This window comes from Corvus hawaiiensis, chromosome 7, assembly GCF_020740725.1.
Source record: "Corvus hawaiiensis isolate bCorHaw1 chromosome 7, bCorHaw1.pri.cur, whole genome shotgun sequence".
NCBI lineage: Eukaryota > Metazoa > Chordata > Aves > Passeriformes > Corvidae > Corvus > Corvus hawaiiensis.
Window position 1 is genome coordinate 30,043,201 of NC_063219.1, and position 25,767 is coordinate 30,068,967.

The 25,767-nt window shown below is 41.5% G+C and overlaps 1 protein-coding gene across 1 annotated transcript in view; it reads right to left on the minus strand.

Annotated features, from left to right (window-relative positions):
- The window catches only part of ADCY5 (adenylate cyclase 5), a 205,283-nt gene that overhangs the window by 16,581 nt on the left and 162,935 nt on the right, over positions 1–25,767 (minus strand). Inside the window, exons 9-12 of the mRNA XM_048308669.1 lie at positions 14,132–14,154; positions 9,447–9,591; positions 7,740–7,837; positions 4,947–5,034 (exon numbers count right to left, since the gene is read on the minus strand). Of these exons, the coding sequence (XP_048164626.1) occupies positions 4,947–5,034; positions 7,740–7,837; positions 9,447–9,591; positions 14,132–14,154 (354 nt within the window). The remainder of the gene's footprint in view (positions 1–4,946; positions 5,035–7,739; positions 7,838–9,446; positions 9,592–14,131; positions 14,155–25,767) is intronic.

Below are 25,767 nucleotides of genomic sequence, written 5' to 3' on the forward strand. Positions count from 1 at the left end.
GTGGAGGACTGGAGAAAAGGGGAAAGTGGGATTGTGACTTATTTGCACTGAATGAGGACTGATTGAAATTCACTGAAGGCTTATGCAATCCTTCAGGCTCAGTGGCAGCCACTATAAAACAAAGGAAAACACCTTTCTCTCAGAAATAAACCCTGATGATATAGAAGTCCTTAGCTCTGTTGATAAGCCACGAACCAAAATATCTCTTTGCCCTATCATGTCCTGCTGCTTCCACACAGATGTCAGCTAGCAGATCCCTACTAGAATAGGGTTATGGAAAATCCAGTGGGGCTTTCCTCTGTTCTAGCCCTTATAGGATTTGGAAGGAGAAGGAGGATCTGTACTGCATTTAGACAGTTTTCTCAGTAGATTACAGCAGGACAGGTTTTCCTGCCATCTCTTTGTTTGCCACCTCAAGGCCAAGCTCCACAAAGGTATTCAGGGACCTAACCTCCATCTGTAATCTCTGGGAAATCAGGCACCTAAATAAAACTGGTGAGTTATTTGTTGTGGCTCTTGGCTCAAGCTCCTGCTGCCAGTGATCCCATAAAAGCCTGACTTTGAACCAAGCCTGAGATATCAAGCAAAGCGATCAGTGGAAGACACTAAAGTTCTAATGAAAACATGTTTTCTTTGTATTAATCTTGGTTCTCATTACTTTGCAAACGAGGAAAAATTTTAGGTCAGTAAACAAGTACAGCTGGAAAAAGTCCTGAAGAAGGAAGAAATGCCAAAATCCGTAGGAGGTCAGGGCTGCAGTTGAGAGTGCAACAACATAGTCATGCCGTGCATCTGAGGAACCCCTGCCTTGTGAGCACTCATGGGAGCCCTGTCACATAAGCCATGCTCTCCCCATTTCACAGAGGCAGGTAGAGCCCAGGAACACCTGCAGCTTGAAGGACTTCTGTGATAGACATGGGGAGCCTATCTCAGCTCTGACAATTCAGCTCCATTCTTGCAGTGCTTCCTCCATGAAAACATCCAAAAGTCAGGGGTATAGCACAAAAGAAGAAAAAAAGAAAAGAAGATTGCTTTCCCTCCCATTTTCAAAACCACAAAAGTAAGATCCCTTCTGTCCTCATAAAAGAAGCAGAATATCAGGACACAATATTACAGTACAGTAAAAATCCAAGCAGCACTGCTCATTGGCCCATTGGTTTGTACTGCCCAACACCACCTGCTCCTCTTAGTGAGACTCAAATCCTGCCTGAGTGAAAAACAGGACAAGGGAAGGTCTGATGAAATGGCAACTCCCAGCCTGCATTGGCACTACTGAGAAGGGGGTGAGAGAAAGGATGTGATCCATTTGGGCAGCTGAGATCCATGTTTGGGCAGCCACACAAGTGGGAGGTCACTCATTAGCACTCTTGAAATCCCCATGTAAAGAAAACCACAATGGGAAAAAAGAAAATTGGATTGCCCAGTTGATTCCAGTTCACTCTGAATTGAAATGCATAAATGCAGGTGAAGAAAGGGCACTGCTGTGCAGGTGAAGGTACAAGTTTAAAAAGTGATCCAACAAAGAGTATGTTACACTGAAAATAATCCACAACATCCAGTCATTTGCATGACAAAATTACTCTAAATAAATCCCATTCTTTGCAATAAGAGCTGATCTAGGAGAGAAGAGAAATATTTCTTCTTTTGGTCTTCTTAATATATAGTGTGGATATGGAAAACTGCTTAGATAATTGCTGTTGTAAGATGAGGTCTTTAAGGTCCAATTTTTCAATTTGTAATAAAAGCCTTTGAGTAATTTTGAAGTACATTAAATGTTTCTGGAGTAAAAGACAACATCTCCAGGCAACTTGATGTTGCAAGTCCATTTATGTAATTTATTTCACAGTGATTTATTAATCTATTAAAAAAGTACAGTTTTCAGAGGGTGGTTTGCTTTTTTTTTCCTGATTGAGAAAAAAACCCCAAATGCTTTAGGAGCATCTAGACCAGCTTTTGGAGGCAAAGAAAGTGATAGGCAAGCTACACCTATGTAGAGCTACAGAAAAGCTTATTTTCTCATAAAGGACAACTTGAAATTTCCTACGTGCTCCCAGGACCATGCAAGAAGTTGAATTCCACACAGCAGTGTAGATACAAGAAGTTAAAGGATTTTAAGAAAAAAACACAAGCTTGATAAGTTTGTAGCAAAACAGATGTCTGTCAGCAGAGTATTTGAGAAGGGACCCTGGTTCCCATGACCTTAGACTCTACTGGGAAGGGACACCATCTCAGTGGCCAAGTCTTCATGGAGCATCAAAGCAAAGAACTGGAACCCTCTTGTTTATTACAGCTGAAGAAACTTGGAAAGCCAAGCTGGCTGTGCTGGCAGTTCTAGGATCAGCTTCTAGTCCGTGGAGAATTTTATAGTGGAAGACAATAATGACAGCGAAGGAAAATAAAACATGATCAAGCTGTTCAGAAAGAGCCTGCTGGCCACTGTCAAAACCAGAGATGGAGAGGCCAAAATAGGGAGGGAAAATCTCACATGAAAGCTAGAAAGAGGAAGAAAAAAGAGACACTTATCATGTAACAGTACAGCAAACAGGCAAAAGTTATGCTTATGCTGATGTCTTGGGGTGGACACCTGCTTTCCAACTTTGTGTGGAATGAACTGCTGGTATTTAAAACATGTGCTTTCCTATCTCACATCTGAGTGTGAAACAAAGCAAACAATGCTGACATCCCTGTCTTCAGGGATTTCATCTGAAGGATATGTAAAATTGCCTTCCTTCTGCTGGTATCTAAAAGTGTTTCCTGGAGCAATGTGGAGTACAGAAATAAAGTAACACCCCTTATCCAAGGGCTGGGTAAACCCATTGCTTAAAAATCAAAGATTTGAAACACCAAGATCTTGGATGACAGAAGTAGGCTGCAGCTATTAGGAGCCGCTGCCGTCAGACATGGAGCTGACAAGCTAGAAGTACCTGTTCCCTAAACAAGCCATCTCATAATCAGGTGTTGTCAGCAGAGGCTAATTTGGAGCACTAAGAAGGGGTAATCAAAAAGGAACTGGAGCCAGAAGGCCAAATATTTTCAGTATTTCCATCTCTGCACAGAAGCCACACTGTATGTTATACATGAGCATGTTGTGGGGATGAAAACTCACTGCTGGAAATATCAGAGGCTTCAGAAAATCCCATTAAATTCTGATGTTATTCTGAATTCCCTCTGATGTCTTGCGTATCCAGAGCCTGTGCACTGAGGCAAAGCCAGCCTAGAAACAGTTGCAGACACTACTGAGCAAACCTCTTCTACAGGAATTTGGAAGATCAATGCAAAGAAAGCAAGATTGAAATCTGCCTACCATCCAGGGGACTGAAAAGTCCTGTGTGCCTTTTAAGTTAACTAGTAATTAAGATCAGTAATAATTTTAAACCAAAAAGCCCAAACCAAAACCAAAGGATTTGAATGATGACAGAAGAATCGAGTGCTGTGGAAGTGGCCTGTAAATGCCAGTGGGTGACAAACAGCTCTGAGCCTTGGAGTGTGTGGTTGCAAGTCAGGCAGCTCAGGTTCTCCAGAGCTCCAGACCTGCCCCAGCTCTCGTCCCAGCAGAAGCAGTGAGTTGGTGTGGCTGGCCAGCTCAGCACCAAATTCCCAAGTTCTCTATGGCTGTGAGCAAAATCGTGTTACATTGGTTGTTAGTTAACTGCTAATCACATTAACTACTGATACCAGTTGACAAATGAATGACTTTTACTAGCATGCTCAAGTGGATGGACACACAAAGTACAACCAGGCATCCGTGGGTACCACTGCCCAGCTCAAGGGACCCAAGCCTTCCTATCAGCAGTGTTATTTCTGACTCGACTTCTCACTGCTGGTAAGCAAGGAAGACCAATGGGATGCTGCACATACAAACCAGGCTCCCTTTAAAGTTGTCATAAGGCCAAAGGAAACCCCGTGAGTTGTTAAGTTCAAATAGAACTTGAAGCTTCTTTCGCTGGGAACAGTTTGCAGCTCTTATTAATATGAGAAGAAGACAAAGTTTAATTTCCAAATCTAGCTTCAAAAAAAATCAGAAAGACATGTATGGTGCAAGTCTGTCAAGAGCACCCACATTCAACTGTTGAAAATGGCACGGAGAAAATAATTAAAGTGAGACAAATCATCTGCCTGACGTTATCCGTTATCCCACTGTTTCTTCTGCAGGAAACATAATGCTACTGAGCTATTTTATTCCAGGCACTGAGGAACAAAGCTGAGCTTGGGCTAAGGAACCTGAATCTGGGCATATTCCATGTTCAGACACTTCTAGACTAGAAGGATCCCTAAAACTGAAACACATCAATGTTTTTAATACAACACGTTTGAGTGAAATAGATGAGCACACCACCCTTTCCACAATGCTCACTGCCAATTTACCACAGGCTGACAAGAAGAATTAATATGTTTTTGGACTTCACACAATGTATTTTTTTTCTGATCAAAGCAGCTACAAGAAAGAGCCCACCGAATGTTGGAAGCTCTGTACACTCATCTGAGAAAGGCTGATAAAATTCTGTATGTTTGTGGCTTTTACTTCCCTCCAGGACATTTTTCCTTGAGATATTCTGCTTCTGATTATCTGCCTACCCAAACACGCATATGCAGCAGGGGCCAGTACACAGGCGACTCTGCAGGAAGTTTACAGGGAGGAAATGAATGGTCAGTGTTTGGTCCCACACTGGAAAATGTGCTCTTCTTATATCAATATGAGAATGTCTGCAGGGGACTTAATAGACATGCAGATCCACAGAGTGATTACTTCTTGCTGAGCTAAAGAGATGCCAACCCTAACATCTGTTTGCAGTTCATTCTGCCTTATCAAAGGCTTTTTTCTGTAACCAATCCTTATCACACAGTGTGGAAAGGATGGCTAACAAAACACACTCTGTTAGCTGAAGAAGCAGATTGCTGATCTGGTTATCTTAGGCAGAGGACTACAAAGAAACCACTGTACTCACCTTTACACAGGAGTAAATGACTGAAACAAACACCACTGTGGTCAGGATCAGGAAACAGGTCAGGTAGAAACCCAGCATAAATGTAGAGCTGAAATCAAGGAGAGGTTTGGTTGATTTAATTTTGTTTTGTTTTGCACATCATATAGAATAGCTACTGCTCTGCTCTCCAGAACACATTTGTACAAGCTATGACACACTGCACAGGCTTTCCAATTAGGATCGCAGTAGGAGACACGAGGTGCTTTGAATACCAACAGATACTCTGGCCTATTTAGAATTACTCAGACAGGCTGCAGAACAGAGAATGCTGCATCTTTTATAGCAATCACCTTCCTGCTGGGGTGATAGAGGTGGGACTGAAAAACATTTCATGCACTAGAGGAGGTGACAGAACAACTTGTTGTGGCAGGTTGGACCCCAGCTGGCTGTGGGCAGGGCACCCCTGGGAAGGAAGGCGGGCTGAGTCCTAATCTCAGTGGGAATTCCTACCTGTCCTTGCACAGGGAATGTCTGTGCAGCAGCACTCTCTGTGCTCTGTCTCGTGCATGGGATGTGAGCAACTACAGCATAAGGATGGGCAGGGAAAACAGCCTCATCTTGGCCAGCTTGAGAGGTTCCTGCTCCTCCCAACTTTGAAGTACAAAGAGGATTCCAGGGCCAACTTTATACTATGCGTTTTCATCTGTTTTCCTCACGAAGATATTCAACACCAATTTCCTAGTGATTGGTCTCAGTGTGACAGGATAGGCCCTCTCCCAGGAGTCAGCCTTGTTCATAATCTAAAGGAAGTATTCTTGTGATGTGACACTGAGGCCAACCACACCAAAGCCAGCTGGTCTCTGTGTTCTCTCATGCCTACTAAGATAATTGTACTTGCTAATTCACTCTTTGAGCCTTTTTTGAAATTCCTTAAAGCTATTCCTCTTTATCATAATAAATTGACACTGACATTCTGTCTCTAGTTTCAGATTCCACGGTGTGCCTTTCATGAAGCTCTGATTGTGACACCTATGCACCTGTGGTTTCACTTGGTGTTTAATTTCAATAAAAGACCAAAGCTATGCAACTGAAATATCAGGAAAAACAAACCAAAAGGTGAAGGGAAGTGTATCTAACCTGCAGTTAAAACATGGAATTTTATTTGCTCTCAAACCAAATCACCTTTCAGACAGGCCAGGCTAGGGACACTTTAGAACTTGCAAAAAAAACCCCCCAAATAATCTACAACCCTCCTTATGGGCAGCATGGAAAGAGACTGAACAGCACAACATTTACACCACACTGCCGTAAGGGATTGGCTCCTGCATAATACAAAGGAGGCAGCCATATGGTTGCCACACATCAGAAATTGTCAAGTTGTCATTTAAATGTTAAACTGGGTTTTATGGAGACAGCATAGTGGATGCTTTGGGAGTTTGATGAGCAACACAAGGCTGGTAGAGGGCCTCTTGCAGGTATGAAGTTATGACAGCAATATCCAGGAATCCAAAGTGTAAGCCCTTGTTAAATCAGTTACTCTCAAAGAATATTTCTGGGTGTAATTAACAATGCATTAATTGCTGGGAATTAGTTCCAATTTTGAGCCTCTTTCAGCTTCACTTGCAGTTTCCCAAAGCAGACCTGTCTGTTTACACAGTGCATTTGTCCTGATGTTATTTTGCTGATTCAATCCTTCTGTGAGCTCTCCTGCCTGGGAGAGTGAACAACAAACATCAGACTAACTGTTATTTCTGTGACCTTCCGAATATCTGATCTGAACACTACAAACCAATCTCCACTCAAAAAAAATCTGTGGTGGGAACAGAAGTAGAAACAGTTGTAATGGCATAAAATAGTGCTGGAACTCTCTTTAGGGACAATTTTTTGTCTTCTTGTAAGAAAGATAAATTTGGAGCATTTTCAGAGCTTCTGTGATCTTGTTTTTCAGTTTAAAAATGACTAACTCCAAATTTATTTCCAGCACAGCATTGCTCAGTGAATGGTGTATTATTGCTACTAAACCAGAGCATAGGAAATACCCACATGCTGTAATTTTAAGTGATTTTTAAAGAACTCTTTGAGAAGAACTCCCATTTCTGCAGGGCTCATTGCTGGAAAAGATTTAGTGGGTTGTGCTGTGCCTTGCAGACAAAGCTGCAGAGCACTGCAGCGGGCCAAGAGCACTGTGTCCCACAGCCCTGAGGAGCTCATGCCGCTCATGCCTGGGAAAAGAAATGACTGCAACCCTTAAATCTGGAGCGAGCCACTCAAAGCTCAGCCATGTGCAGCTCAACCCCCTCGCTACCTCTCTTCTTGCCCAGCTGCTCTGAGTCCAGAAGAATAAATGTATGAGAGATTATGCCTTATTTGTTAAGCAGACCCTGAGACCTCAGTGCTCTGAGCAGTGAGGCTGTGACGAGTTTTCACCTCCCTGTCCCACTGTGTTTAGACAAGAGGACAGCCCAGCCCTGTGCTGTGAGTGTGTGCTATGCCTTGGTAGGCAAACCTTCCTACTTGATGATATTTGTTTTCCACAGGCTTATAAATGTGCTGAACTGAATTTCCTAAGATGGAGGTAAATTATAAGAGAAATCACACTGGGAAAACAGAAATCCTCACATGCCAGTGAGGAGGTTTTAATCTGCACTAGAAATGGGTGAAAACAATAAGCACCATGCATCACTTGAGCATGAATTATTTAAGGATTTTTCTCTTCCCCTTGGTGTTCTGAATTTTCAAGAAAAAAAAAAAAGAAAAGTAGGCCGGAATAGAGGAGGGGAGCAGATGGGAGCAAAGGGATGAAAGGGTACTCACTGTGGCACGATTATGATTTGAACAAAGCAGATGAAGAGGAAGACTAGGGAGGCACAAGCCACATAGGCTCCAAACCTGTCATCCACCTGCTTGGAGTACTGCAAAAAAACACAGTTATGTTACTGGGAAATTTGGGTGGCTGCCTTCTCTCCACAAAAAGTTCTTACTTGGCTTTTGTCTATGTCCTTGAAAAGCAGTGCTGGTAGGAAACAACATTCCAAACTCCCCTTCTCCCCGGGCAATCTGTAAGGGCTTGAACAGGCCCAAAGGCCACGGAAGGAAGCCACAGAGCTGGGTGGAGAGAGGATTCACCAACTGCCCCTTGCACGAGAGGAACAGAAATGGATTAACTGGGACCAAGATTTTAGGTCACTGTCATCAGACCGAAACTTCTTCGATGGGAAGTTTCCTCCAAGAGGGACAAATGCTGCTGATGAGAAAACCTTGCATGTCATGCAGATGACTTGACTCATTCTAATGACAGTGCAAGGTTTTCACACAGTCACTCCTTCCAACTACTTGTCAACGTATTGGCCATGTGGGAGCTGCACCCAATTCCCAAAGATGCTTTATTTAGCTTGAAGCACGGTTCTCATCACAGACAGTCTCAATGTCTGAACCACAGAATAAAAGGTGCTCTGAACAGGTGAACCGCTAATTTCCCTGGCAGTTTGCAGATATAAATTTGAAGAGGAGGAGTGGGGGGAAATTACATGCTCGAGCTTTTATCCTGTCCCACACTGATTCATTGAACAGCTGTAAATCCTGAAAAGCTCTGCTTTTGCAATAGGTAGTCATTCTTGTCAAGGAAAGACTGTTTCTAAATAAAATTATAAAATAATTAGTGCAATCTTATTATGAAGTTTTTTCCATTGAATAATGAGTTTAACCCAAAGACCACAAAATCATCCCAAGGATCTGTGCTTGGATAAAAAATAAAAGAAAAAATAGATTACTTACTTTGTGCAATTAAACCCACCACTTTTTATGGTACCTTTAATAATGTCATCCAGGTACCTCTAGACTTAGAATTTAGACTTGGAAATTTAACTTTGCATCTAGAGCTGATGATGTCTCTACTATATAGTCAGGGAAATGATCTTTGCCTCACAGCAATATCTGAAATCAAATCAGGAAGAAATCAACTGCTCATGAGCTTTAGGTCTGTTACTCCCCTTTCTCACATTTGTGGGACAGAGAACTCTATTTATTGCTTAAAATGGGCCCCCAAAAATGTCCAGAGTACAAATTGCATCCAAATGAACCCTAATAGTACCTGAGGCTCTTTGTGGGGACAAAGGGCAGGGAAAAGTCCTTCCAAAGGTGTTTCTGAGCTTAGGTAGGCTGAAGTGGGTTTCTCCAGTGATTTGAAGGAGATAAGGGGTGACCATGATCTCGGTTTGGAGTCTCAAAGTCAGACAAACAATCTGGTTTATTCTATATTCCCTTTACTGCTTATCACTGCATATTCATGTGTGTCTGCTAGAAATGGCTTCATTTTCCTGGCCAGTGCTGCCTTCAGATGACTGTGATTTTTTTAGGACAAGTTATATTAAGGTTTCCATGAAGAAGCATGGATTTTTTAAGATCACAACCCCACATCCAATACCCAAACTATCACTTAGATATAAAAGCCTGACCTTCTGCAGGAGAATTAAAACTCCTAACAAGCCTCCCTGACATGCTGCAAGGATTTTTAGATGTTACCTTTTTCTCCAAGTCAGGCTCCCTGAATGTTAAGAGGAACTTGCGCACGTGCTCAGAGCGTAGCCGATCAATACTTCTGGCGTCGATGGCCCGGCCCAGGAACTCGTCCACTTCATCCTCTGGGTTCATACTCTCCTGGGTACTCCTGAGGATGTCATGAAAAGGGAGCATAAGAGCACAAGATAACTTCTGCCTCTGCACAGTGTGTTATCATTGCAGTCTGTAACAAGGTGGAGGTTAATGACATTTTGCTTATGACAGCTTCAATTGGGAAAGGGACTGGGAGCAGAGAGGGGAATGATATCAGCTCTAGAGCTCACTGCCAGTCCTGAGTCATTATTACAAGGATTCCATTTATTTGCCCTTTTTCTATATTACATTTGTTTCCTTGCCTTCAGGTCTCATTTCTATCCCTCATTCTCTAAAACCACTGGGTAGCCTCCTTCCCCTTGTTCTCTGACTTACTCTTCCCTGCACTACTGTGCTGTTGTAGCTGTTAGTGCCTGCACTGAAAAATTATTTATGCATCCTGTCATATTTCTTGCTTACTAATAACAATTTCTGTAAATATTACTATGAAAATTTCCAAACTTGAACAATTCTCCCTTTTTGAGAAAAAAATTGTTTACAGAACAAACATGTGGGGAAAAAAATGTGGCCTGACTCCCCTTCACACAGTTATTTATGAGTATAAAGCATAAAACAGAAAGAAAAATCTGTTTACAAGATATTTACTTAAGGAAAGGTTGCAAAAGAAAAAGGCAACCGAAGGAAAAAATTACAAATTAGATTCTGCTTTCTAAATATGTGGAACAAGATTTCTAGGTTACTTATAATCTTTTGTGTCGCTGTTTTTCTGAATCTCTGCTATGGCTTCAGAAAATGAAGTTGATTTTCAAAAACTGTTGAGAAAAAAAAACCTGTAAACTTAATTGTCCTGAGGCATTTTGCTCTGAGGATCAGGAAACCTGAAGCACCTCCCCAAATTCTAGTTATTTTTAAATCTAACAGTATTTTAATGACTTGATGCTGTCACTTTAATCGCCTGCCCTCAAACAAGCTATAGGCAGAAATTAAAAGCTAATCCTGAAGTACTGTTTTTCTGCTCTGCTTGCCTGATTACCCAGGTTGTCCACAGAGTTTGCCAATAGTTATCCACTGAAATAGGCCCCTCCCTTGCACTGGGGTATATCCAGCAGATAACTATTTCTGTGTGCAAACCCCATGATGGCACAGCAACTTAGGGCTCATGTTGTGTGACCCTCGGTTCAGGCACTCTGGAGAAAAAATCCCAGGGTCCAACAAGCATGATGAAAAGCTACTCTGCTTTATTTCCCTGGTTTCATTTGTACTGCACCAGAGCACACAATGCACTCTGTGTTGCAGCCAGCAGGCTCCCACAGGTAAGGCTGTGCTGGAAAGCAGCTTACAAACCAGAATGTGAATCGGTTTTAAAAGTTTAAAGGTCCCTTTCCAAAAGAAAGGCTCTTTCAAAGCTTTCTGCAAAACTGGATCAGATTTTAAGAAGCCCTCTGTACCTCAACTCTTCCGTGCACCTCTTGGCAAGATAAAAATAAATCAGGTCTATCTGCTTATTTCCATTCTACCACTCCTTGCCCCAGCCAGCAAGCTGAATGTGTCTGCACCTCAGCTGGGTGCAGACACCAATGGCATCTATTTAATGACCATATAGTAATTACAAACCTAGTTTGCCTCAAGGTCTAATCTCTATTTTAGCCAACCTTAGTATTTCAGTGGGGCTGGGGGAAAGAGTTTTTTATTTTTAGGCTCTAGAAGTTATTTAATTCCTAGAAATTCAAATATCTGCTCTGAAAATAAAAGTGTTGTTTTCCCTACAAGGTCAGGACATCCAATTTACTTCCTCAGAGGAAGCACATCTGCTTGAGCATTCAAGGGGATGATGCTTATTTTCATTCAGTCTTTGCAATATCTTCTGGGCTCATAAAAATGAGCAAGGAAATCATTAGGCTTCGTATTTACAGAATGTCTTCCAAGATCCTGTGAGAAATGTACACACTTGGGTCATTCACATTTAGCCATTTCATACCACGCATGGGACGTGAGATGCCTTTTCCACTGGAACCAAAGCAAAAGAGGCAGCTCAGCATCTTGGCAAAGTGCAGTCAAATTTGAAGTTCCAGTCTGAAAATGTCACTCAGGAAGATGCAAAGAGAAGAACCTGCCTGCTTGGTCCCTACCTCGGCTGCCTGCAGGTTTGTAATAGGTCATTTTACTGCTCAGGGTGTTTCTAATACAACAGTAACCTCCAAGGTTGCAGGCTGTGTAGAAATACCTCTGCAGGTTTTAAATTGCCTTGCTGGGATGCTGGCAGTGGGCAGCCACCCTCACACAGACTGCAGGGAAGCTCAGCCACCTCACACAGACCGAGCTGTTCAGGTGACTTTCACAGCCCATTGTGCCCAAGCTAAACTACAGTACAGCAAGTTTGGGTACATTTGCATAAATGTAATTTTAAATTGGCATACAAAAGTTCCCCATGCTAAGGAGCGCCCTGGAGGCATTGCCTGTAAGTCAGAGCTGAGGTACTGCCATAGACTAATGAAATTCATATGTCAAAATGCCTTTTGATATACCGATAGTGTGTTTATTGGGGGGGGAAATGAGGATTTCAGGCTGCTATGAAACTTCCAAAAACACATCCTAAAAGCAGTGATGAGATTTCTTCAAATGCAGCCAACAGAAAATTGTGTCAAGGGACAGGAACAGCACAAACAGAGCTTGTAGCAACTTTTCCACTCTGCTTGCAAATGTGAATGCTACCAATTAACCTAGAGATGCTGGCTTCAGAGTGGTCCAAAAATGTGCTGCTGATTTAATTACTTTCTGCCAAAGCAGAGTGTGACCACTGCCAAAACTACACGTATGCCATAATGCCACGTATAAGCATAAAATTTCATGCTTAGATTCAGTAACTAAACCTGCACTCAGCCACGTAAGGTTTGATTCTGTTTTCAGGGATGTGTGGTGCCCACGTCCTCCTCTGCTGCCAGACAAAAGTATGGACCCTCAGTGTTTGGCACGTGAAGGAACTGCCTTAGTGCTTGACATGGTTTAGGTATCTAATTTTAACCATTCTCACCATGCACATATTCTGCTAGAAATTTATTCTTGCCAAATCTTTGTACTTGAGTTAAACAGATTTCTGGATAAAGAGAATCAGAGGCAAATAGTAGCTTCTTTTGGTGCTGAACAGAAATGCAAAAATCCTGAAATCTGTATGATAAGCTGACACCATGCTGAGCAAGACAGCTCAGCTATTGGCTGTAAAAGCCCAAGGAACCTTTCAAACTAAAGCATGGAGTACAGATATTGTGGTCCTTGGAGCAACAGAGGAGATGCTGTTCCTCAGCTGTTGGGTGACTCTGTTGTGGACCAGCACTGAGGCAGCTGATTTTTGTGTTTTCTTGCAGGAGCTATGAAGAAAAATACTATGTCATGAGGGATACTGAAAATTTCGGTATTCCTATAAACTATTTTGTTGTAATCTGTTAGCTCTTTTCTGCCCAAAGCATATCTAACATCAACTGAGTTCCCAGCACCCATGGACACAACAGCAAACAGGAAACAGTGGGACCAGCAAAACATCCCAGGGTGCACAGAGCTAAATGTTATGAAAATCCAGTTTGCAGGGAAGGGCAAGGGAAGGAGAGAATGACTCTTAATACTGCCATGTTCAAACTTATCACTTTCCTTTTCCTTTCAGGCAGCTGCTCTCAGTGCTCAACCACCATAATGTGAATTTTCCCACAGCTGGATGCCTAGAGCCCACAGAAGCATTTACCTGTCCCAGCTCACAGAAATCCACTCAGTCCTGACCAGGAGCCTGAGAAACATGATAAGGAGCAACAGCAACATATTTTAGGCATCAGTCTACTCTACTGTTGCCTAACTTGCTCTAGGCAAGCTTGCAATTAGTGCCATTCAGCAGGACTGAATGTAAAATTATTCCAAACACCTTCAATACAGTAAATGCTTTTGTTATGTCCAATTGTAGAAGTTAAACAGTGAATGTGTTTGAGGTTTTTTCCTCCAAAGGCAATTTTTCAAAATAGCACTCTCATTAAATTGTTATTTTAACCATTTCCCTAAAGTCCTATATGAAAAAAATGAAAATGCTGCTAAAATTTGGCTATATTTTAGAACATGAAACTTTGAATTTACTTTTTCAAATAAGCTATCATTTCTGAGTTTATTTTTATATATAGAAATACGTAATATGCAATAATGAGCAATATAAAATGGATACAAATAAACTCAGAAAATATACAAGCGTTTCAATACATACATGAACTTTTCTTATTGGAGATGTCCAACACTTAGATATACTTTAGAGGGAGATTTTGTCTTGGGTTATTTTCAAAGAGTGGAGATTATTTGGGGTGAGGGGAAGTGCAGCAAAAGCATTTTAATTATTAAAGCAAGTTAGAACCACCAAACAAATAAATGTCTTGAGGGCAGTGGCTGTTCTGAATGCACATCAGTCAATCCTGTGCCCTCAACTGGCTGTCCCTCCAGGGCAAACCTCTGGGGAGTCCAAGCATTATTTTTGGCTTCTGGGCATCAATTTTTGTCCTTTTTTAATATGAGAAAAAAATCCCAAACGTGTAAACATAACAGTGTATGACAGAAGTAAATTTGCTTACTTGTCCTTGGGGTCCTCGAAACCCTGAAAGAAAGGAAAAGGGCACAAGGGTGAGCAAACAGGCTGACCTTGAGAACACAAAGCATTCCGGGAACGGCGTTTCACAGGGGACTTCTCAGGGTGCTCATTTGTTAGGTGTGGATGGACAGCTTTACCCACCCACAGCAATATTTTGTGCAGCCGTGTCAGCAGGCAGACAGAGCAGCTTTGGCAAAACACATTCCTTCAGATATAAATTCATGGAAGTGCAGATAAAGGAAATGTTTCAGCTGCCTGCTGGCACACTTTATTCCAGGTGTCTTCTTTTTAGCAGTCACCGTTACAAATAATACAGTGGAAATTGCGCTGATATTATAACTGAGGATGTATTTTACTTGAAACCAAATTCAGAACGATAACATTAGTCAACCTTTGTATTCAAGAAGGCTGCATCTCTTTATGTCAGGGCTCAGCTAAGGGCAATGGATGCATTTTCGTTTTCATCTCTCCCAGGGGTCTCCCTGCTCCTCCCTTCATCACATGCACACACAGAATATGTTTTCTTGAGTAAGATTTCAGGAATAATTTATAATATTTGCAATAGCCCAGATATTCACAATTCTTTCAGGACCACCTGAATTGATTAAGTGTAAGTATTTATGAGTCATCCATAGTTTTAATGGCCTAAGACAAAATTATATATGGAGGCATAGGTTTACATGTTTAGTATTAACATACATAACAGACCAAATTGCATCAAAATTGCCACTTTGCATGGCTGAAAAAAATGTGCCCTCTGACATCTTGGCTTAAGTTTAACTGTAGTCAAGAAAAGTTGTATATTTGACAAGTAGGGTCAAATACTCAGGCACAGAGTTTGTACTCTGTGTTCCAAAACATAAAACAAATGTATCTGGGAGATATGAAGAATTGCTTTTGTTTTTCTCCCAGAGATCTCAGGCCAAAACTGCTCAGGGCACGTGAGGATATTCCAGCTGCTGGACCTGCAGCAGCAACCAGTCTGGGGGCAGCACACTGAGATCCATCCTGACTGTGGAAAAGCAAACATCTTTGGGCAAAAGTCTTGCCACAGCCGCCTTGTCCAACACCATCAGAAACAACAGCACTGACCAGATGTTAAACGAGAACAGATTTTGCCTTTGCAATGATTTCGCAATGTGGCCACATGGCAGAAGGAAAGCCAACACAGCATCTCTGAACAGCACCAGCTTTGCCAGAGGGAAAAAGTGAGGTCTGTCACTCAGGTCAGAAGCCAGGACTGTGATTCACTGAGAGAGCAATTTCCATTTTTACGTACTCCGTTTCAGACTAAAACCACACTCCTAAAAGAAACTGCCACTTCAACTTAACCCATCAGAAATTCAGATAAAGGAAGTCTCTCAGTTGCATGTCACAACTACCAGCAGATCCAGTGGGAAGAAGGACATAGTAATATTGATTCAAAATTAGCATGTCCAGTTATCCAAGCAAAAAAAAAAAAAAGGTAATTTCTGATTTCACATTAAAGAGTGAAGTGATCATTCAACTTTTTGTTGTGTGTTTTTTTCCTTCTTCTTTTGCCTAATTATTTTACAGTTGTCAGAAATATCTGATTGATTTATTTATTTATCCTCCAAGTAATCCTACAACACAGTGCCAAAAGTGAAAGCTCACTGCTTAATCATGGAGACAAAATGCTCACTAATTTGTCTGGTGTCATAGTTAGTTAGGCTGCAAAAAAGAAAAAAATAAAATCAACTGAACATGACTAGCTACCAGCCAAGAAATAAGCGGAGGGAACCGATGAGAAAACAACCAGTACTTGCTTATTAGATAGATATCAAGTTCACATTTTCAAGCTTAGCCACTTGGGAACTGGATGACTGACTGCAGTGGGAGAGTCCCCTAAAATGGTCTGATTTTCACAACCGGCTGCATAACCATCCATCTCACTGAATTCCTCAAACTAAATTCAGATCTCACACTGCTGCCTTCAAGATGCACAAGTCTGAGCATACAGGCAAACCAGGTCAAGTTACTAAAACACCTCAGCAAGCACATCCTCAAAAAATTCCCCAATATTTCAAGTGTGGAATAATATTTAACTGGCCATTTATACGGGTGAGCACTTAATCCACATGGAGTTTGATTCTGCCCTGCTTCTCTCCCTCATCAAAATTGTTACAAGGAAAGTTTCTAAAATGATAGAGAATTAATTATCTAGCTTTTCAATTTACAATACTAAATTGTGCTTGAAATTCTGGAAATTCTTTTTGCTGGTAACTCAAATTAAATTGGTGTTTAAAACCAAAGACCAAAAAAATACACATTTCAGGTGAAGCAGAAAAGGAAAAGACTATTACATTTTCTTTCCTGGGTCTTCCTTTAACAAGGTTAAATATTTAAAAGTGACTTGAACTTTAATTAGAGAGAATCAGCTTAAAATTAAATGTTGTAGGAACCTAAATGTTGTAGTTAAGCAAATTAAATGATTCACTTCAAACGCTCCCATTTCATACTAAAGATTCTTCAAGCAGAATTGCCAAAAATGGAATTGTTACGGAGAAAGGTCTGTGGGATTATTTTAGGAAAAAAAATCCTTAAACATAGCTTCTTAAAAACTGGCCGTTTATTACAGGATATCTTTCTTATTTGCCCTGGAAGACTTTGCCAGAATATAGAGCAAATATACCTCTAGGATCTTGCTGTGACCAGAGATTTCCCTCCCTCTCCACTAAAGCACCCATGTTTCAATCACTCACCAAGAAGCCTTTCAGGAGGAGGAGGTGATGACACACACAGGGTCACGCTGCCCGCCCTGGTTTGGGTTGGGAGGGAAATTTCCCCCTGGGTTTTGGTTAATGTGCTTTCACCTCCTCCAGTTTCGTGGTCATGCTCGGTTCATTGAAAAATCTGCACTTAAAATTATTTCCTTCCCTTTGCACAAGGCTTGAGCACTAATGACATATTGGTCTTTTTTCTTCTCCACAGCTGGCAAATAGTTTAGGATCTTCAGGAGTCAGATGCTTTGCTCCAGTTAAAGCCCTTGGCTCAGAGTAAGGCTGCTCCCATCAACTGCAATAGTCTGTGTTACACACAGGATAAACACACAACCAACCCTGCAGGAATAGGGTCTACATGGATTTTCCTTCATTCCCACTCATAATCTGCTAGCCAAATTTCCAAGCTCAAGCAGGAAAGAGAAATAAGAAGGGCTAAAGGCATTCTCCAGCACCCCTCATGTCACCTGTCTGTGGTTCCCACTGGAGGTTGAATGGCTGGGCTGGGGCTGGACTCCGCTTCTTTGGGTACTGCTGCACAGCGATACGCCAAAATTGGCATTTCTGCACCACATATACAGAAACCTGAACACCCCCCCACCACCCCCCCTGCAAAAAATGCTGATAAAAATGAGGTGCCAGTAACTTAGGAGAGGGGGAGTAAAGGGATAAGAAGAGAAACAACCAGTTCCTGGGGTTAAGAATGTAAATCCCCTCTTGACTGCTTATGGATTTGTACCCAGCAGGCTGAAGCAATGCCAGTGGTTTTCTAGGGCGCTATGAAGAAAAGGCTGGGAATTGTCAGCAGGGATGAAAATGGCAAAAGTGGTGATGGCTACAAGAATCGGACAGACAGCAGTTCACAGGAGTTCAAGAACAGCTCCATAATTATGATGATAAAGTAGGCCTTGTTAAGGCCAAAATTCCTTTCTTCTAGAAGGGACCATAAGGCATGAGACAGGTCTTATCACAGTGCACTAGTAATGGACTGCTGCATATAGGACCTCATGCAAATTTAATTCAGTCTCCTTTCAAATATCCCTGATATTGGTGTTTTTCTCATTCCCCTGGGAGGCTGTATTACTCTGCCATCAGATTGCAAAAGCAAAGGTAATAGCATTTAATAATTGCTCTGAGACTAAGACAGTCCTCTCTCTGACTTCAGGAACATTAACACAAACTCAGCTGGAGCAACTCCCTTAAAGGCTCTGCTCTTTTGTCTTTTCTACAGGAGGTTATTAAAAAAGCCTTATTTTTTTATGGCAGGTCAGGTGACTCAGAATCTACACTCGTCAGTGGGAGTAGATGTGCAGGAGGAAGAAAAGAGGGAATGTTATATTACTGCATCTGTCCCTATGGCCCCTAAGGCTTACTATTTTATGGGGGATATTTTATGAATATCTATTGTGCTAAAAGCTCATATGACTGCCATCTCTCTGCTTGACTTCTAAATTAACTAAGCCCTTTTCTTTGAAGATTAAAACTGATTCCTTAAATAGAATGATAAAGTGTTTGTCAAAGACATGACAAGCTGACTGCTACACCATAACACTTAAAATCAAGAACTATTAGAAATAATTATTCTAACTTTGAGAACATTGACTGCAGCTATTAACATATTGTAAATATGCAAAGAAAAGTGGAATAGATTTTATATGCTTTTAACTTTTCATTTAACTCCAAAAATAAGACAGTAGAGGGGCTGATGCGCTTCATGACCTTCTTAATGGCAATGTGGGTAGGAAGCATGAATTCCACCCTTAAAAACTTCACTCTCAACTCCAGCAAAGATCTTAAGAGCAAAAATGACAAAGACTCTAATTTTTCTTGCCCTGTTTTCCTCCCCAGGACAAAGTCATAATAGGATTTACATGATGGCAAAGCAGAAATTGAGATAACTTTGGACTTAGGGACAAAATGAGCTTTGTAAGAGTTAAGGCCAACTTGCAGAGGTGCTTCACAGAGACAGTGACCATGGAAAACAGAAAGGGAGAGTGACAGGCTGAGAGTGGATGTTGTTAAAACTGTTTTGGTCCTACCACAAAACTAATTATTCACATCTATTTTCAGCACTGTTGTACATTCTGCTTTGTCCTTGTGGTCAAAAAGAGAAGGCTATGAAGATAGATGCTGCCAGGTGTAAATGTAGAAGCAAAGCTGAAGGACTTCAAAGCACTCATGCCAAAAATAACACAATTTCTGTTTCCAGAGTCCAGAAAGAATCAAGCCTGATAGGAAGGATATTTAACAAGCATCTAAGTGCAGAACAACAGACAGGCAGAAAACCAGTTTATGGAACATATTAAAAGATGAGTGTGTCTGCTATAACTGGAACACAGACTAATGAGATCTGAAAAGGAAAGCTGAAGTGCTCCTTTTCTGCAGCCCACTCCACTTGATAAATAGACTTTCATTCCACTGCACTGGTCACAGATGGTGAAACCCTCTACTTTCTTCAACTCAAAATGATTCTGTAGACAGTCCTCAGCTGGCAGACCAGACCTGGCTAATGCCATGAATTTATCTGACCCATCAGATTTAAATCTATAGAACATAAGAGGTTGCTTTGGTTGAAATAGGCTTGCTGCACCTTACTTTTAATTAACTTCTGGCTCTGAACTTCCCCCTCTGAAAAGTTCAGATTGCTCACACTTTCCAGTTTTCTGTGAACTCTGAATCCAAATTTCTCCAGTCCAAAGGTCACATTTTCAAGTGAAATGGTTTCTGGTTTCTGTGCCTCATTTGTGAACAGTTATCAGAACTTGCAAAGCAGACATAAAAATAAGCAGTCCTAGAAATGCTCTGAATCAGTTCCTGGCTCCATAATCTCTGCCTTCCATGTCCAAACAATGATAAACACAATGAACTTCTCCAGAAACTACTGTCAAACAGCCTTCTAATCAGATGCAGACAGACTGAATCCAAGCCTAACCAGCCTTAACTGAAATTGCCCACTGGCGCTGGCCTGAGCTGCTCACCCTCTCTGAAACCCAGACCCAGACCTGCTGACCTGCATCCTTTTGACATTAAGGCTTACTGTCTGCTTGAGGAAGCTTTGGAAATCGTTCTGGTAAGTGTCACAAGTCCACCTGTGCAATGCTTCCATGAACATCAGAGGAAATGTTTCTGTGAATAAAGGGGAATTGTATTTTTATTTCTGTAGGTTTAATTTAGTCCCACTCAAAACCAGTCTGACACATTTTAGTAGTGTCATAATCCAAACGACCTTTCCCATATGAGCAAAATTTACTCCAGAAAAGGGTACTGAATGGTGGAAAAATTATCAGTGCAAGACTTCCAAGCAAACATCAAACTCTATCTAGGTTTCACAATAGCAGCTGCACATCTGTTGTTGCATTGATTAGTTCCTTGAAAGAGGCATTTAGTTCCTTGAAAGAGGGATAAGAATGCCTCTCTTAAGGAACTAATCAAGGATGATTGCAAGTCCTGATCAACTAGAATAAAAGTTAGGTTAGCAGATGGGGATGCAAACCAGTGTGAAGCCGACACGAAGCCTCTGACAATTTGAGCAATGTACATTGTACTCCCACTCACTTATATGAGATCCCATGGATCACGTGAATGAGGCAAACTGTTTTTCCAGGTGAGCACCAAAGCAGTTACACAGCATAACTGCTGCATAGGATTGCTCCCCTTGCTGTTTGAGAGCTATCAAAACCAAATTGGCTCTACAAAACCCAGACTAGACTAACAATTTCCTCCCAGGTCTATAGCAATACATGGAGATTACAGGATTTTGAGAGCTTCTCCCTGCTTGATTACGAGTTAGATTACTACAATAGCAGTGAAAAAATAGTGGGTCAAATTCTTCTCCGTTGGGGGCCCCTGTGCAGCTTTGCTGACGTCAGTGTTGCCATTACCCGATTTAGCAGATGATTGCTGGAAAAGAGGATAATAGTGACCTGCAGTTAAGTGAAACCTTCAGAAGGAGGGTGAACCCTCGGTGCCTATTCATGAACTCAAATCCAATTCTCTTTGACAGAGCTGCATTACTGACTGAGGAAAACCTGTCCTATTGAGCTTTATTTTAAATTTCAGTTGTTTCTGATTTTTAAGAAGTAGAATTGGCACAGAACCAGCTACGGCATCTGTTCCTCTAGGCACCTGTTCCCCAGTTTTGATTTCCAAGTAACAAGATCTATTGTAAGGGCAACTTGGAGACATAAAGAGAGGAAATGAGCTGTATTTACAATGCAAAATGCAAAGAATTGTTTGATTTAGCACAAGGGGAATAGGACAAAGAATTATTTTATGGTTGAATAACCAGGCTTGTAGACTAGTGTTGTTTCATTAGAAAACAAACACCAAGCAATCAAATATCATGTAGAGGGCTGTGCAGAGCTCTGAGCAGGACCACAAGGAATCAGGCAGCACCTACCTGAAAGAGCTTGTTCTTTATCATGCTAGCCATATCCAGGATCCATTTTTACAGCCTTGTCTCACATCTTTAACATCTCCATGCAGTAGTATTTCCTACACATATATAATCTCTATTTGATTTTATGTCCATTTTTTACTTTGTAACTAACATCGACTTCATCGACAATTTCACTGCAAATTAAATGCTTCATTAGCTGTACTCAGACTCATGACAGAAGCATGGTCAGACTGAAATCAGTATTGCAATCTTCAGGACTGCCTCTTTCTGTTCCTAGATTCCCTAATGTTAAACTTTTCTAGCAGCAGAAAAATGGAAGGAAGTCTGCCAGGCATCTACATGGCACTCAGTAATCCCATTAGCCACTCTGCTCATATTTGATTGTAACAACTCAGAGGTACCTTCTGAAGTAAACCTTCCCCAAAGCATGCACCAGTGAAACAAGATAAGCTGTCATACCAGCCAGTGTAAAACAAGCATGATGGCTGTATGGCAGCCTCAAGATCCAACAGCAGGACTTCCCACAGATGATTAGATCTCATGACACAATTAATGCCTTTTTTTTTGGAAGCCAGACAGCATCAGGCTGTGTCAAGTCTGGTTATAAGACCTCAAAAATGGCCAGCATATTCTGGGCAGCACTCATGATGCGAGAATGCCACCATGGTACTGTTGTACAGCGAATTGAAGGGTCATTTTGTGATGTAATGTCTAACATGAAAAGTTGTGGATGCCCCTTCCCTAGAATTGTTTAAGGCCAGGTTGGATGGAGCTCTCAGAAAGCTGGTCTAGGGAAAGGTGTCCCTGTCTATGACAATGAGGGTGGAACGGGATGGTTTTTAAGGTCCCTTTCAACCCAGGCCATTCTGTCATTCCATGATTAATAAAACTTCAGGATGAGTGCTGGGTTCAGTGTGGGTGCTCCCTCTTACCAGTGAAATGGCAAGTGCTCAGTGGGAGCAAGAACAACCATCGGGCTGGAAAGCACCAACTAGGGAACAAACTTGAGGAGGGAATCAGAGCTGTGCAGAGACATGGTAATAGTCTTCAGCTGCAGAGAAGGTAATTGTAAAGGAGAGAAAATTAAACTGTCTTCTATCTACTGTGAATAGCTCATGCAGTACCATGGTTTCCAACTGAAGTGAGGAAAGGTGAAGCAAAACATCAAGAAAAATCATAAAACTGTTGAAGAGAATTCCCATCAAATCTGTGGGATTTCCATCCTTTGAGGTCTTTAAACAAGGGCTAGACAAGTATATGCCAGCAATGTTGGGGGTATAGCTGGCTCCTGCAGAAAGGAGGGAGATCCATGGCACGAAGATCTGTGCAGCCTAGATTGGAAACTTCCTAAAATCTTTACATCTATCTCATATTATTCTTATATTATTTATTCCCTATACATTCTCCTAATACAGACTTTTTAATATTATTGTTTTGATATTTGCAAAGGATTTTGTGCTGCCATTCCAGAATGAAAAGCCCTGAATAAAATAATTAAAATCTGTTCAGGAAAATCAGGGATTTCACAAGCTTCTAATACAGCCTGTTCCTGGCATCTTTTTCCTAACTTAGACCTTCCTTTCAGCAAATTAAGATGATTATTTTTAAACCTGCCCTTTACAGTCATGGAGAATGATTTATCATTATTTTTTGTCCTTATAAACCTTCCTGTGTTTGAAGACTTTTGTTTCTAATCAGTATTCTCCCTTCTAGGTTAGAGCAAATACAATACTTCAACACTTCTTCAGAGGACACACTGTTGAAACTCTGCTAATTTGTGATTTTCTCCACTGGATTGTCTCTAACTCATCCACATTCTCCTAAATTATTGTAATCTCAAACGGGATGTGTTTTTCTGGATACAAACTTATTAATGCTGAGCAGAATAAAAGATGCAAGAGAATAATTTGTCATCTAGAACAGCCCTGTAATTTTGGAAAGTATCAACATTTGCCTTTTTATTGCTGTTTACAACAAACCTCTTTCAGTTTACAGTCAACTACAATCCCCAAATTGGTTTTTCTTTAATAGCAATTTTGTTTTGCTGATGAAAACTGAGACATGAGTATTATTTCCAGAAGTCTAAAATTCATCAATATTTATAAAAGCCCTCTGAAATATATACTGGGAAAAGCAAAGTATTTCTCACTGGTGTATAAATATTGTTATAGCTATAAATATACCTGTACTCTCAAATGGTTTCAAGTCCACTTATTTTTGACCCTTTTGCAATTAAAAACTGGACTAGAGAGGCAGTGGGGAAGACAAGGCTGGTGTATGGAGCCATGGGGGGATGAGCAGCACAGAAGTCTCCATTTCCAGAGAGATACAGCCATTGGTCCTGGACTGATTGCTTTTGTTTAGGAAACAAGAAGGCAAGCTGTAAAAAGCAATAAAAATAGAAAGCAGCTCTGCTGCTCTGCCGGACTGTGGCTCTGTTCATGCTCTGTATACAGCCATTAAGCTGATCCTGTGCAGGTTCCCCTGCCTGAGGACCAGCTCCTGCAGCAATGTGGGCTCCCAGGAGCTCCAGCAGAGGCTGCCAGCTCAGAGCAAGGCTCTTTGCCCTCCCAGGGCATTTGTATCTGACCTTCCTCTCTGCACATTTACCAGCCCTTTCGGGGCAGTGCTCCACCAGCTAATGGCGCTCGGGATCAGCAGTGTGCAACACTGGTGTCTCTGGGCTGCTGCCTCCCTGGAGGCTCTGCACAAGAAAGGCCACTGCTAAGTGATGGGAAGGGAAAAAAGAAGCATATGTGATGGTCTGGAGAGAAGACCAGTGCACTAGGAAAGTGCAGGGGCTGTTGGGCTGGAGGGGATGAGCTAACACAGCTGCAACCTCGCCTGACTCAGGCCCCAGTTAGCCAGGGTAGGAGTAGAAAAGTGACTCCTGTTTTCTAGGACACTTCAGATTACCACTGCATGGACATGTGTAGAGTAATTTGTCTTATTCATGTGTGAAAGTGCCTGAAAAAACTCCTGTGTGCACAAGGGAAAAACTTAACCTAGAAACATCATGGAAAATCTGCTGGACCTGGTGCAGGTTAAGCTCCAAGCTACAACGTGGAGAAAAGCAGGGACCAAAGGCTTCCTCATGCCACTGACTAGGCTGCCATTCCACACAAACCTGACCAGATGCACTGGTGATGTGCCCAGACATGGCAGCACATTGAAATTCTGTGACAAAAGAGGAGGAGGAGGAGAAAAAGGGAATGTATGGCTACATTTGATGCTAATCCATCTCCTCCAGGACTACTGCTAATATATCCTAAGAATAGAGACAGCTACCAGAGCCAGCATTCACTGGAAAGAAAAATGGCCAAAATAATTCTGTTTTCTATTAAATATAACAGTGCCTTCCCAAAAATGCAATTCAAGGAACTTTAACATTCTCTTTCAGGGAATTGTAAGTAGAGCCACAAAAAAACTCTCTCTTTTTTATCTGAAAATGTGGTTGCCTTTAAAATGCAAAATGTTTTACATTTGTGACAAAACCCAGTGCCCTTCATCACCATCCGTATTATTTCCTACACACAAATGTATTCATATCTACCCAGCAATATAATGGAACTGCACATCACTGCAACATTACCTGGCTCCTGCCTGAGGACTATCTCACAATTACTCTTATAAATACCTGTTTTGAAATTATAGAGCTAAGGAGCTCCAGGTCTTGAAGAGAACGGCAATGTTGCACTGCCTGCCTTTGGCATATTACTTTGACTAATCCAACCTTACATGTTCACAGCTTCCAAGAAAAAAAGAGTACATATAATAACATGAAATGCATCTGGGGGAAAGGTGGGTGATGTGGAACAAGGAGCACATTTTCAGGAGGTTTGAAAGCTGGTGCTGTTTACCAAGATCAATGACATGTCATCCCAGAGGAGCACCGATAAAAGCCTCTGTAGTTCTGCTGCCCTTCTGTCTCTCTGTGTTTTGTATTTCTAAGCAGGCAGTTTGCAGCCAGTGTGCACTCCACATGCATTAAGCACACGCAGCATCCATGTAACACAGCGTTAAAGATTAGAAGGCACTGTGCAAAGCTGGGTGGTACAAAGAAATGCATATTTAAATTAGAAGTTAACACAGAGAGAGTCCAGACAGGAGATGAAGAAATTGTTCCTGTGATCTAATCACTAAAATGTTCGTCTAGCAGATATTAAAATGGGGAGCGCATGGGGAGTGGCATGTTTGCATTTTCACTAATGCATCTCAAACATCACAGATCTGTAAATCTGTAAATAACAGATTTTAAAAAGTAGTCCATAGGAACAACAAAAAGTCTAGCTGAAAATAATACATCTGAATCAGGTTTCAGTTGGTGTGCAAGAAACAGCCTGATGCATGCAACATCAGCTTCTCAAAAAAGACCGTAATACAAGAGGCAGTACAGGAGCAAGTTGAGTAGAAGAGACTTTCTGAGCTGCTGAGTTTTCAAAAAGGCAAATAGCATTACAGAGAAAGGCTCAAGATAAG